Here is a 13428-nt window from a genome sequence, read left to right as displayed (position 1 = left end):
CCTTCTCAAAGGTCTATGCCACTAGGCTCTCCACATTGGCAGAGGAAAAATGGAGAGAGACAAGATATTCACAAAAAGCTGGAATGAAGGCCTTCGGTTAAGTGCTAGAAGGAAGTTAAAGTTCTGTGCCAACACTAAGGAATGTGGGCAGGCACAAAGAGATCTTAATTAGGAGACCTACAATTAAAACACAGCGAGTCTCCGAAAGAGAGAGAAGTACTGCAGTCTGTTATGCCTCAGAGCAAGCAAAGCACAGTTACCAACCCTTTAGCCACAGGGCAAGGAAGGCCAGTAGTACAGTCTGCACAGCTGCTCTAGGGAAGGACAGCTCCAAGGAGAGTCGAGAGATGGCAACCAAGTTAAGATAAAAGTATTTTCTCTTTTCCACTTCCAAATATAAGATAAAATCACTATTTTGTGAAGGATGATTTCCTACAGGAGCATGTTTCTTAAGATAATTAAATGGAAGGGAAAGACAGAGACATGTCATGGTTTTCAGTGAAAGATGAAGTTCTAAAGTTGTATTTCCAATGATCAGCACAAACCAAAGTACTTCATTGTAGAGTATATTAACAGCTACTCCCTGCAGGGTAGGTACTGTCACATTAGATTTATAAATACATCGGTGTACTGAATTTTACTTTTCCCTTAAAAACGTACACAACATACATAGGAATATACTACATACAAAGAAAATAATGTCCCTCTTGGACAGTCAGGAATCCACAATATTGGAACATATTTAGCTGCCATATAGTATCCATACACCAGATAATAACTCACAGTATGTAAGTTCTCAGAGTAGTATTTAGAACTTGATTTTCATTTTTCTTATAAATGAAATTGGTCAACTTCAGCAAAGAACATTCCCCACATGGTCGAGTCCTTGTATTTTTATCCATACAATGAAAACTTTCTCACCAAGTTGAAATTTCTCTTCTCAACAATGCCAGTGAAATGGGAAAATGTACACTCTGACATTAAAATTACCAAAGAGGCTCACTGACTCTGACTCTTTAAATCAGAAAAAGAAGTTCTGATCAAAAACAACATAATAGAAAGGGACAAAATACCAGAGCAGAAAAGATACATGAGCTATTTAGCTTAATCATTTCACATTACAAGTCAGAAATATTAAGGTTCAAAGCAAATTGCCCAAGGTCCCATGGGAGTGATGACTGCAGGGAGAGCCCATGTCCAGACATCACTCTGACTTCTTTTCTTTCACTTGTGTTATCTGCTTCATTCTACTTTTCCTAAACTCAGGATTAGCTGTGAAGGCAATGAAGGAGGAACTCCTTCTCTTGGTATCTAAGCCCAGTGAATGTGCAAAAACAAAACAAAACAAAAATTACAGCTATGCTCCGACTACCTTTCACCTTTTCTAAGGACCATCATCTTTATTAAGCCCAACCCAAGAGCCCAGCTCCGTCCACCTTGTTAAACTGCCATTTCCAAATGAAAACAAATACACACCAATGTTGTAATTCAGTTTCAATTCATATCTAATTAAAGTTTGCCATGATATGATAAGAGTGAAAATTTTGCTTTTAACATTTTTGTGAGATGGTAGGGAAGGTAGGTAAGATTATGAAAACAATAAAGACTGGCTGCTGATAAATAAACCATTTCTGGGGTTTGTATTAGGGAAGCCTAAATTCTAATCAACAGAGAGGATGCTGCACTATGGCAAAATAGAGTAAAATGAACACTATCCAAGACAGTCCTCAGAAAAGTGAAGCACTGGCAAAAAAGAAAAAAAAAAAAAAAAAAAAAAAGCAGACCTGTGTGATTTCCTACAACTTTGTTTCCTAATTGTCATACAGAAAGTACAGCAGGAAACCATCAACATATATATATTTATATATATTTAAATAAATCCCATGTTCCCCATATTTAATTATGAAGAACTCTTACATGTAGTTGTTACTCAGAGAAATATTCCATACAAGTCAAGTTAGGAACCTGTGATTGAAGAACAAGTCTTCAATAGTTATAGGAGCTTAAACAGGGAAGTGATCCGGGAAGATCTATCACCTTTCAGCCACCTTAACTTACTAATTCTGGAAGTACTCACATTTTGTTTTGGACAAAGCATCAGTCATTATTCACGCAAAGAAGACCAGAGTTTAAAGAAGCTACAACCATTTAGAATCACAGACCCACTTCTTCATGAATCCAGACAAGACGATACGGACCTGTGAACCAATTCTGGGAAACAATCTTTAGAATTCCTTAAGTATGTCAGCCCAGGGGAAACTAAACCTCCCTTTTGGAACTGTATCATTGAGTTGTAAGACCCTATAACAAAATGTTTAGTTTCTATGCTGGAAACTACCAGCTCAAAGGACATAATCACTATGGTTTAGTATTAAGTCATACTATGGGTTTATAAATACTATGGGCTACTAACCACTCTAGTGCCTCAAACTACCACATATAAAGGTTGCCAATGGAACAACAGCTCATTGAAGACCAATTCAGAAAAAATACTGAAGTTTTTTGTAAAGAGTCAACTATTCTTCTATAATGAAGTAGCAACTACAGTTCAGGTAAAAAAATTTAAAGGAAAAAACATTATTAATATGACCTTATTTGAAACAACTATAATTCATTGACAGGCTTTAGACTATATACTACTGTAAGTAAAATGCCAGTTGATAAGAAAATGTTAGCACCTGATTAAAACTTTAAAGGTGCTTTGTCAAAGACCAACAGATAAATATTCTGGTGCCCAGACATTAGGTCCCTGAATCCAGGTGGCTCTCTTTCTAACCAGTCTCTTGAAAAGCTATGATTGGAAGCTGTCAGCATAAAACTTTGCTTTTGAATATGTGATAACAACATTTAGAATGTGAACACTTGGTCTCTCAATACAAAATACATAAGCATGCTAAACAAGAAGAAAATGCTTCTCAGGATCCCCTTAAAGTAGACTAACTCTCCTAACAGAGACTTTCTTATCATACTCAAATATACATGGGGCTAAAATTCTACATATAACCAAGCAAGTCTCAATTTTGAAAATAAGCAGATAAATATCTTTTTTTTTTTTTTTTTTTTTTTTTTGCTGCTGTATCTTTTAAAAAAGCAAAATCAACTCACATTTAAGCACCAACTCCATGCAAGTAACCTGAACGGTTCAGTCTTTTTGTCATGTATGAGGCCTTTGGTTCTCCAACTACATGGGATCTGTGTTGTTAGCTTAAAAAATACAGAATTGGCCTTTCAAAAAAAAATAATAATCTACAGCAACCAATAAATAGTCTCAAACAACCCTGCTGACTGCAGCTGCCTTCTGAAGGCTGGGAAAAGGAGGTGGAGATAGAGCAGAGAGAGGCAGGGAAAAGGGACGCTGCAGCTAGCTACATAGCAAGGAACACGCCCCCATCATGTCCTCCTTGCTCTGTCAGAAGGCGGGTTGTTGTCAGTCTCCTGATCAGGCTGCCTTAGAAACGATTTTTAAAAGGAGGCAGGAAGACTAACAACTAAAAAATGCCAGCTCCTTGAAAGGAGGGGCGAGGGTCCCTGGGCTCTCCTCCCGCCCCTTCTTCCCAGATCTTTCTGTATATTTAAAGGGGTGCAGGGCACAATAGGGGACAAGGGGTTTGCCCAGGATATTTTGTGTGCACCAACGGCAGAGCACGCAGGAAACGGCTGGTTGTTATCTTTCCCTTTCTGTTTCAATCAAGAGCACTCCAGAGCAGCAAGCCCCTACCCCTTGGCTTCAGCCCCTAGCAGCTGCTCTTCCTCCTCCTAGCATTCCCCAGCCCATTCTTTCCCCCCTCCCCTAACAGTTCAAACTCCCTCTTCTGCATCCAATGGAAAACAAATGCGCAACGCCACAGGCTGAACCTGAACTCAACTTCCCTTCCCAGGACAACTTTCCTTTTTGCTGCAGGGGGCAGGATAAAGCATATCAAAGCATCCCCACTCTGGGCCCAGCACTACTGGGGAAGGGGCAAAGCTCTCCACCCTTCCTCCACCTTGAGTCCCCCTTATAAGAATCAGAGAGAGAATTCTTCCTTCTAAGGAAGAACTTTGCTTCATCACCTCCCTTTTTCTCCCAACCAAAAGCAACCACCACCACCACACTAAAGTAAAACTGTCCCTTATCTACTCTTCTCACCCCAACCCTGCTTCCCCCACCCTTTCCAAGCCCCAGGATTGGCCTAAGAAAAGGTGGATCAATAATGAAATGCCGGAGAAAAGGAGAAGGGTGGGCGGGAGCTAGGGTTAGAGACTGCATGCTCTCAGGCGCAGTGGGTGGGGTAGGAGAGCAGCTGCTTCCCCTGGGAGGATGCTGCCCGAGTCCCCCCACAAACACCTCCCCTCATCGGGGCCCCTTCCCCTGAGCTGGAGGGAATGCCTGCCTCCGCTCCAGGGGGAATGGTGGAAAGCTGCTCTTCTCTGAGCCTCGGGGACAGTGGACTACTTTCCCCTCAAAGATGCCACTAATCCTTCATTCTAAAGGAGGGAAAGGGTGGAGTGAAGGGAAAGCAATTCCCAGCTACCAATAAGCTTGAAACTAGCTCTGTAAGATGGGGGAACAGACTGCTGTGCGCGGAGATCACCGTTATTTTCAGAGGGAAAGGAGGTGAAGGGAGGCAAGGTGGAGAGGAAAGTAGGTTTTTCCTGGCGGGGTAGGCAGACGAGAGCGGATCTACCTGCTGGGGGGCGGTGGGGGGCTGGGGGTGAAGGGGGAGTGGCTGGTAACGAGGGACCTGGCCCAGGGATGGGGCTGGGGCTCACCAGGTTTCGGAAACAAGGTGCTGGCAGGGACCTGGGTCCCCACGGGTAAGAGAAGAACGTGGCCCTGCATGAGGCCATCACCCGAGAGATGCCCAAGAGGAAAACTGCCCCAGGAGTCAAACATCTGCCCAGAGAGGGAGGCGGGGATGTGGCGGGATCAGGTCTCTGGGAGGGAGGGCGGGTGGAATCTGGCTCGGATGAGGTAATCTGTGAAAGGGAGGAGGGGTTCAGTCCCGGGATGGGAAACCCCGGCGAGGGGTCTGTGCCAAGGGATTTGGGGACGGGTCAGGGGAAGGCGGGTGGGGGCAAACGCCCTTCCCCAGATGGGTCCAAACCCGGGGGCGGGGGCGCCTGGGGGTCCGCACCCACCTCTGTGGGTCCCAAGATGGGAGGGCCATTGGCCCCGGGTCGGGAACCCCAGAATGGTCCCAGAATCGGGATGCTCCCCAAGCCCGGATGGGGGAGGGGAGGGGGCTCCGCAGAGGGTCGAGACCCCGGACCTGGGGGTTCCTCGCCCCCTTACCTCTCCGCTGCCGCCTCCCCCGCCGCTCTCCCCAAACACGGCCCGGAACCGGCGCAGGTTGGTGCCGATGGCGGCCGAGACCTGCAGTGCCGCGTCGAAGCCCGGGCCCACCCGGAGCAGGGCCGGCCCGGAGGAGGCTGAGGACGATGACGAAGACGTAGACGAGGCGGACGACGAGGAGGCTGCTGAGGCGGCGGCCGCTCCCCTGGAACCCCAGCCCCGCTGCTTCCCGCCGCCGCGGCCGCGGCCGCCACAGCCGGGGGGAGGGGGCGCCCCGGGGCCGCCGCCGCCGACCGGGGCCCGGGGGGAGCAGCAGGGCCGGGACGCGTTGCCGCGGGGCGCCCCCTAGGCCCCGGCGCCCCCCGCCGCCGCCGCCCCGGTGGTCCCGGGTCGGGCGGGGAAGCGCCACCGACAGCTGTGCGCCATGTTCGCCCCGTGAAGTGAAGCAGCGAGAGGGAGAGGCGACAACACAGGGGGGCGGGGAGGCGGAGGGGGGGCCGCGGGCCCCGGAACCTGCCTAACCCGCTCGGCGCCGCCCCGCGGCCTGCGCCCTGCCGGCCGCTATGCAGAGCGCCGGGCCGCGCCCGCCGGCCCAGCAATCTGGATAGGCCGCGCGGGCCCGCGCTCCCGACGCCGGGCCGCGGCTACGCCATCCCGAGGCCCGGGCCCGCGCCGCCCGCCCGCCCGCCGGCCCCGCAACCTGGATAACTACATGCCCCGCCCTCCGGGAGCGGCTTTGCTCGGGAAAAGGAGGGGGGAAGGAAGCCCAGGAGCCCGACGCGGAGCGCGGGTTCCGGGGAGAGGGGGAGGGGGCGCGGGCCGCGGGGGGATGGAGGCGGGGGGAGCCCGGCCGCCTGCAGCCTCGAGAGCCGCGAGGCCGGTTACACACGTTCCGGGGATGCGCTGGGAATCGAACCGCCCGCGAGACCCGCTTCCAGTCTAGCGCGCGGCTGCCGGGCCGGGGAGCAGCGAGCCTGCTCCGCCTCGGGGCGCGGATACGAGCCGGGCTAGCCCTCGTTTAACGCTTCCAGAATAAAAGAGCCCTCATTGTACTCCGGGCGAAGCGGAAGCGTTGCGCCGTTTACTACATGCAAAGCAGAAAGGCCCTCAATGAACGCGCCTCAAAAAATAAAGAGCCCCTCCCATTTTCCTGCTGGAGCTCTTTCCAAAACGCACACGCCGAGGGCAGGTCTCCCGCCAGCCCTGCGCCCTACTACGCGCCCTACTACGCGCTCAGGAGGAGCCCCTGGCTCTCGTGCCCTTCAGCGGGGGCTCGGGCCGCGCGCGCTCCGCGGCGAGGCGGCGTTACAACGCCGCTGGAGCCGGGCGGCTAACGGGGCCTGGAGGGAAGAGGCGGGCAAAAGCGCCCCCGCCCCTTCTCCCTCAGTTCCCGGCCCGCCGCTGCATGCAAAGCAGACCCTAATGTATGCATGCGGAGGGAGGGGGTTCGCGAGCACGTTTCTGATTAAGAGAGGGGGAGGAGGAGCGCGTCGGGCATTATGATACCCGGGGTGGAAGGGGCCCGCCGGCGGCGAGCTCCGAGCGCGGGGTTTGGAGGCTGAGGGGGGAGGGGGAAGGCAGGAGAAGGGTGAGGGCGGGGGATGAAGATCCACCGGGTTTACTTTATTGCGGGAAAGGGGAGGGCGCCTCCAGCCAGGCGTTAGGAGGCTGCGAGGCTGGGGAAGCAGGGGAGGGAGGGAGGGCTTGCACCGGGAGAACTTGCGTAGACCTAGGCTGAGGGGATCGATACCCCGCCAGCAGGCCCGGGGGCAGCCTCCATCCCCCGAGCCGAGGTGGAGTTCGCTGGAAGGTCACGCAGCCTTCGCGGACGGCCGCACCGGGGAGCGCCGCCTGGAACTGGACAGCCTGAGGCGACAAATTTGGGAAGAAGGGGGAGGGTCGTGGGGAGCAGGTTGCTTTCAAGCTCTGGCGCTCTGGAGGGTGCACTGCACGCCTCCAGAGAAGGTCCACAGCCTCCTGGTGCTGAAAACCGACGTCCCTCCGCAGGCTCAACGGGTGTGCAGCGCGGAGGACGGGGTGGGGGCTGCAGGGGAGCGGAGAAAGGGAGGAGACGCCTTCGAGCTCAACTCCCCCAACTCGTCCGGGATCGATCGTCGTTGCAGCCTCGCAGGATGGAGCCCAGATGGTTTGCAAAGCGCACACACAGAACCAGATTCCGTTGTTACGTCGCGTGCTTTACTAGGTGCAAAAAGGGTGGGAGCACCCGGAGAGTCTCTTAAACAGCAGCCCCGGACTCTGCTGAGGACTTGAGACACCCTATTGTGGACGGTTTCTCCATTGCAATATATTTAGCGTTAGGGCGCTAGGGTTTAGCTTCGGTGTAGCTACTCTGATCAGTTACAGATTGGCGACCACGTGGATTCCCTCAAGCATCCTGATTTGTTCCCTTTCTCACTCCCTCTCGCTTATTTTTCTTTTGTATTTGCCGCCCCCCTTCTTTAATATGCATAACGGTCTACTGAGGTAAAAGGCAGGGGACTCAGTGACAGGCTTTCTATAACTGAGTCAACAGGATTTCTTCCCGCCTGCTTCCCCAGAGGAACCTCCTCCAAGCACACTTCATTTGGCACAGGTGGGAAGTCTGCAGGTTGGGTGGGGGCAGCAGAAAGGAAAAAAACTGTCTCTGAAGATTGAGTGGTGCCCCCCAGACTCAAATCTCCAGGTAGAAAAAGTCTTTGAGAAATCTAATTTGCCTCTTTCCTCCTACTAGTCCTAAAAGGGTGAGAACAAACCAGGAATTGGTTTACTGGTGAAGTCTTTAGGGCAGAAATAATAACATATTTGTTGAGTGCTCTCTGTGAGCTTAAGTGCTTTACCTGCGTTCATTTCTCACCACCCCATTTCCTGGATCGTGCTTGGAAACCTATATCTTGGAAATCATTCCGATAATAAAGTTTCCTCATTCTTAGGCTTGCATAGAATAGTTGTGTGGCATCATTTATACAACCGGTTCTGGGGGGGGGGGGGAAGGAACACTTAATTTTTCCCCAAAGTTTGATATTTCAAATAATGCCATAGTGCAAACCTTGAACATATGTAATTTTGCAAGTGTGCAAATATAGCATAAATTTCTCAAAGTAGAATTGTGTCAAAAAAGTATGTACATTCATAATTTTGGTAGATGTTGCCAAACTGCTCCCCATGAAGATCTATATTAACTCACTCTCTCACCACCAAGGTTTGAGGGACTCTTTCTTGATACCCTTCCAAAAAGTATTTTTATTTATTTTTTTAAAGATTTGTTTATTATGCGTACAAGAACTAGGATGTAGGCCAGAGGTGTGGGGGTTGGTAAGAGGATTCACCAGTGACAGAGTGGGGAGCAGAACAGGTGGACTGACTGAAATACACTGCAGAGGAGAGCAGTGGGCAAGACAGGAGAGGTCTGCAGCGCCATGTGGGTTAGCTCCCTGCCTGGGGATTGAACTCATGCAGCAGTGGCTGGTGATAGCTTGGTAGTGCTGTGTCTTTAACCCCTGCGCCACCAGGGAGGCCCCCCAAAAGTATTTTTAAACTTCTTGATCTTTGCCAAAGAGACATACATTAAAATTTAAAAAACCCTTTCTAAATGACAGAAATTTTTAAAGAAGGAAATCCCAAAATTTGCCCTTCTACATTCATTAATAATTTCTTTTTTTTAAGGATTTATTTATGCATACAAGCATTGGGGTACAGCCCAGAGGTGTGGCTGGTGAGAGGATTCACCAGAGACAGAGTGGGAACAGAACAGGCAGATCTACTGAAATACACTGCTGAGGGGAGCAGTAGGCGAGGTAGGAGAGGTCTGCTGCGCCATGTGGGTTGCTCCCTGGCTGGCTGGGGGATCGAACTTGTGCTGCAGTGGCTGTGGATTGCTTTATAGGTTGTGTCGTAACCCTTTGCGCCACCAGGGAGGCCCTAATAATTTCTGATTTGAAGGGAACTTTATTTATTTATTGTAGAAGAACTGGGGTACAGGCCAGAGTGGTGGTGAGAAGATTCACCAGAAACAGAGCAGGGGAGCAGAACAGGAGGTCTACTGAAATACACTGCTAAGAGGAGCAGTGGCAAGAGAGGAAAGGTCTGCTGTGACATAGATGGGTTAGTTCCACAGCCGGGGATCAAACTCAGGTCATAGAGGTGATAGTGATTCCTAGGCGACTAGGGAGACGCTTGAAGGGACATTTAGATATTCACTTTCTATCCCCTCCACTGAAAAGACTTATCATTGAAAATCAATATTGTGATGGACCTAATCTGGACTCAAAAGTTACAAATCTGGCCTTGACATATCAAAGAAGCCAGAAACAACAAATGTTGTTGAGGGTGTAGAAAAAAAGAAATCCATGTACACTGTTAGGAATGTAGACTGTTCTAGCCCCTATGGAAAACAGTATGGAGTTTTTCTACAAATGTTAAAAATAGAGCTACATATGATCCAGCAATTCCAGTATTTAGTATCTACCTGAAAAATACAGATCACTTATTGCAAAACTGTTTACAATAGTCAAATAATGGAGACAACCTAAATTCCCATGGACAGAGCTGAGGATTAAGATGTGATATATACACATAATGGAATACTACTCAGCTATTAAAAAAAAAAGATGAACTCTTGCCATTTGCAACAACATGGATGGAACAGAGGGCGTTATGCTAAGTGAAATAAGAAAGATAAAGACAAATACCCGATGATTTCATTCCAGTGTGGAAATATAGGGGGGGGGGGGAAGAAAAAGGAACTGACAAAACTAAACCAAAACAAACCCTCCAAATATGACTGTAGAATTGAAGTTGCTAGAGGGGGAGGTTGAATGGGGTTAGAAACAAAGGGGGGAGGGGACCCAATGGCCTAGGTTAAAGGACTATGGGTTCTTTGATGGTGGGTGTGATGTGGTAACATACATCTGAGGAGGTGTGAACCTATTCCCCTAAATCATGTACAGTGTTGTAACCCAATGTTACCTCAATAAAGAAAAAAATCATTTTGGAAAAAAATAAAAATGTTTTCAGAGAAAAGAAAAACCTGGGCTTGAATTGCAGCCCAATAATTGTAGCTATATCATCTTAAACCAGTCACCTAGGTTCTTTAAGCCTCAGCCTAAAAAAAAAAAAAAAAGTTACTAGCAGGATTATTATGCAGACTGAATGACAATCTGAATAAAGTGTCTTTTCTCTCATTCACATAGAAACATTCCCTCTGCATCCCTTTCCACTCCCCCACCTTAGGATTTTCTTAATCATTTTGTGAAGATACTTCCACTCAAATCAGCAATTTCCTTTCTCCAAAATAGGGTCCCCAATGGAAAACATTGCTTCAGTCATCCCCAAAGTTCTGGAACCAAGAAACAAATGATGGCTGAGTAATTTAAACTTCTTCATGGGAAGGCTTGATCATTGAAGAGAAAACTGTTCAGAATCCTTAGGTGCTGTTTTTTCCTGGAGAAGGAAACCTTGAATCCATCTACTGCACAGGCACCCTTCCTGTAAGGTGGCATTTTGCTACTGACCCAACTTCATGAGCTTGCATATCTGAGCTCCAAAAGAATTAGGTATAGCTATACGTATGACTAAAAGGACTTTAACTACTTACCCCAGCTAGCTTATGGACAGCTAGCTTTCTATAAAGGGTGAGGAGTGTTACTGGTCAAAGACAGAGCTAGGTAAAGTTTTAGGCCATGAGCTTATTTGAGAACAAGAACTATGTATTAACTTGTCTTTATATCCCCTGTTCCCTAATGTCTGTTCCAGCCCAATTAATATTTGCAGAATAAATGACTCTTCCCAGTTGCATTCCTAGACCTTGGGATTCATACCCAACGGGTCTTATTTTGTCAGAGAATTTTGACAGTTGAATATGCTGAGCTATCTTTAAAAAAAAAAAAAAAAAAAACAACCACACACACACATTTCATTTAAAATTATGGGCCTCCCCCGGGGTACAGGTCAGAAGTGCGGGAGGGTGAGAGAATTCACCAGAGCCAGAGCGGGGAGCAGAACAGGCAGACCTACCGAAGACACTGCTGAGGGGAGCAGCGGGCGAGACAGGAGAGGTCTGCTGTGCCATGTGGTGTTCTCCCTGGCTGGCAGGGAATCGAACCGGCGCTGCAGAAGCTGGGGACAGCTTTGCAGTGTGGCGCTCAACCGCTGCGCCACCGGGGAGCCCCAACAACTGATTTTATATTATTTTTTTTTTAAGATTTATTTATTTATTTATACAAGCACTGGGTACAGTCAGAAGCATGGGAGGGTGAGAGAATTCACCAGAGACAGAGCACGGAGCAGAACAGGCAGACTGATGAAATACACTGCTGAGGAGAGCAGCGGGCGGCAGGAGAGGTCTGCTGCATGGCATGTGGGACCCTCGCCGGCAGCCAGGGATTGAACCAGCGCTGCAGAGGCTGCGGGCAGCTTCACAGCCCAGCGCTCAACCGCTGGGCCACCAGGGGAGACCTCCCCAGTTATAATCTTACAGTGGTCTTCTAATTAGTGTTCTCACCTTCATCCTCTGTATTTTCTTTCTGTGTTTTCACTTATTCAACAAGCATTTATTGAACAACTGCTTTATACCAAGCATTCTGTTAGATCTGGAGATACAAAGTTCCCATGTCACAACACTTTCACAAAAGCATGAGAAGAAATGGTTTTTGAGAAACAGAGTGTAATTGGGCATAAGCTACATTTAGAAAAATGTCAAAAGACAAATGGCCAGATCATACCAGGGAGTTTGGGTTTTATCCTAGAAATGTCAGAAAAAATTGAAAGTTTGAACAGGGACTGAAATGTGGAATTTATATCACATCCCTGTGGCAATCGGATGTAAGAAAGGCTGATGGTGAGCCTAGAGATAAAAAAGTGCACTTAGAGTATTTCTGACCATTTCCCAGGCAGTCCACATATAATAGTTTTAATAAGGGCCTCCCCTGGTGGCGCGCAGACCTCTCCTGCTGCCCGCTGCTCCCCTCAGCAGTGTATTTCGTCAGTCTGCCTGTTCTGCTCCCCACTCTGACTCTGGTGAACTCTCTCACCCTCCTGCGCCTCTGACTGTACCCAGTGCTTGTATAAATAAATAAGTAAATCTTTTTAAAAAATAGTTTAGATAAGTACAATAACAGTGAAGCTGTAGGAATGACAGGTTTCAGAGGTATTTAACAGATAGAATGATTTTTGGTGTCCACTTGGATGTGGGGGATGAAGGAGAGGATTGTTCTCAGTTTGCAGCTGGCGTGGATCCAGCTGATACAGACACCACCAACTAAGATAAGGACAATAAAAGGAAGATGTTTTTGCTTTGAAAGGATGAATTTGACTTTGGAACAGTTGGATTTGCAATACCTGTGCAACCTGCTGGTGGAGCTAAGAGGCATTTGGATATATTGGACTGGAATGAAGAAGAAGCTAAAACTATAGATCTGGGACTTAGACACATCAAGAAGGTATCTTGTCGGGCCTCCCTGGTGGCGCAGCGGTTGAGCGCTGGGTTGCGAAGCTGCCCACAGCCTCTGCAGCGCTGGTTCGATCCCCGGCTTCACCCCGGCCACCAGAGGAGGGTCCCACATGGCGCACAGACCTCTCCTGTGGCCTGCTGCTCCCCTCAGCAGTGTACTTCGGTCCTTCGGCCTGCTCTGCTCCCTGCTCTGGCTCTGGTGAATTCTCTCACCCTCCCGCACTTCAGACTGTACCCAGTGCTTGTATAAATAAATAAATAAATCTTAAAAAAAAAAGAAGAAGGTATCTTGTCATGTATGACACTGGACGGAAGGTGTGTACATAGCACACAGAGGCAAAGGGGTCAAGAATAGAACCATGTCTATACGGTGGGCTAAAAAAAAGTAGCCAATGAAAGAAGACTGAAAAAGACGCCCAGTGAGGTAAAAAGATGCAAAGGCGGAACCAGAGGAGAGTTTCAAATGTAGTAGAGAGGTCAAGAAGCAAGAACTGAAGAGTGTTCCTTATAGTCCTAGGGAAGTCACAGTAATCTCAGTACATGCAGTTCTAGGGGAAAGGTGAAGTCTGAAGTCAAATTGGATTTGACTGAGGCGGATATGGAGAGGGCAAGAAGCAACTGGAGGCGATTCTTTTAAGAGACTCAGCTGTAAAGGGAAAGAGAAGGACTTTATCTGGAGCCTCTTCAAGCATGATTAGAGTTTGGA

General features: G+C 48.5%; 1 protein-coding gene across 1 annotated transcript in view; it reads right to left on the bottom strand.

Moving 5' to 3' along the window:
• Positions 1-5707, bottom strand: part of KMT2A (lysine methyltransferase 2A) — a 78667-nt gene extending 72960 nt beyond the window's left edge. The window contains 6 exon segments of the mRNA XM_054693137.1: positions 3106-3204; positions 5276-5481; positions 5484-5539; positions 5541-5573; positions 5575-5653; positions 5656-5707. Coding sequence (XP_054549112.1) covers positions 3106-3204; positions 5276-5481; positions 5484-5539; positions 5541-5573; positions 5575-5653; positions 5656-5701 — 519 coding nt within the window. The 5' untranslated portion in view covers positions 5702-5707.
• Between the last annotated feature and the right edge of the window lie 7721 nt (positions 5708-13428).

The sequence above is a fragment of the Talpa occidentalis genome, unplaced genomic scaffold, assembly GCF_014898055.3.
Source record: "Talpa occidentalis isolate TD23 unplaced genomic scaffold, MPIMG_talOcc4v2.1 talOcc4.12, whole genome shotgun sequence".
NCBI classification, from domain to species: domain Eukaryota; kingdom Metazoa; phylum Chordata; class Mammalia; order Eulipotyphla; family Talpidae; genus Talpa; species Talpa occidentalis.
The sequence above is the reverse complement of the archived record's forward strand: the minus strand, read 5'-3'. Positions and strand labels throughout refer to the sequence as shown.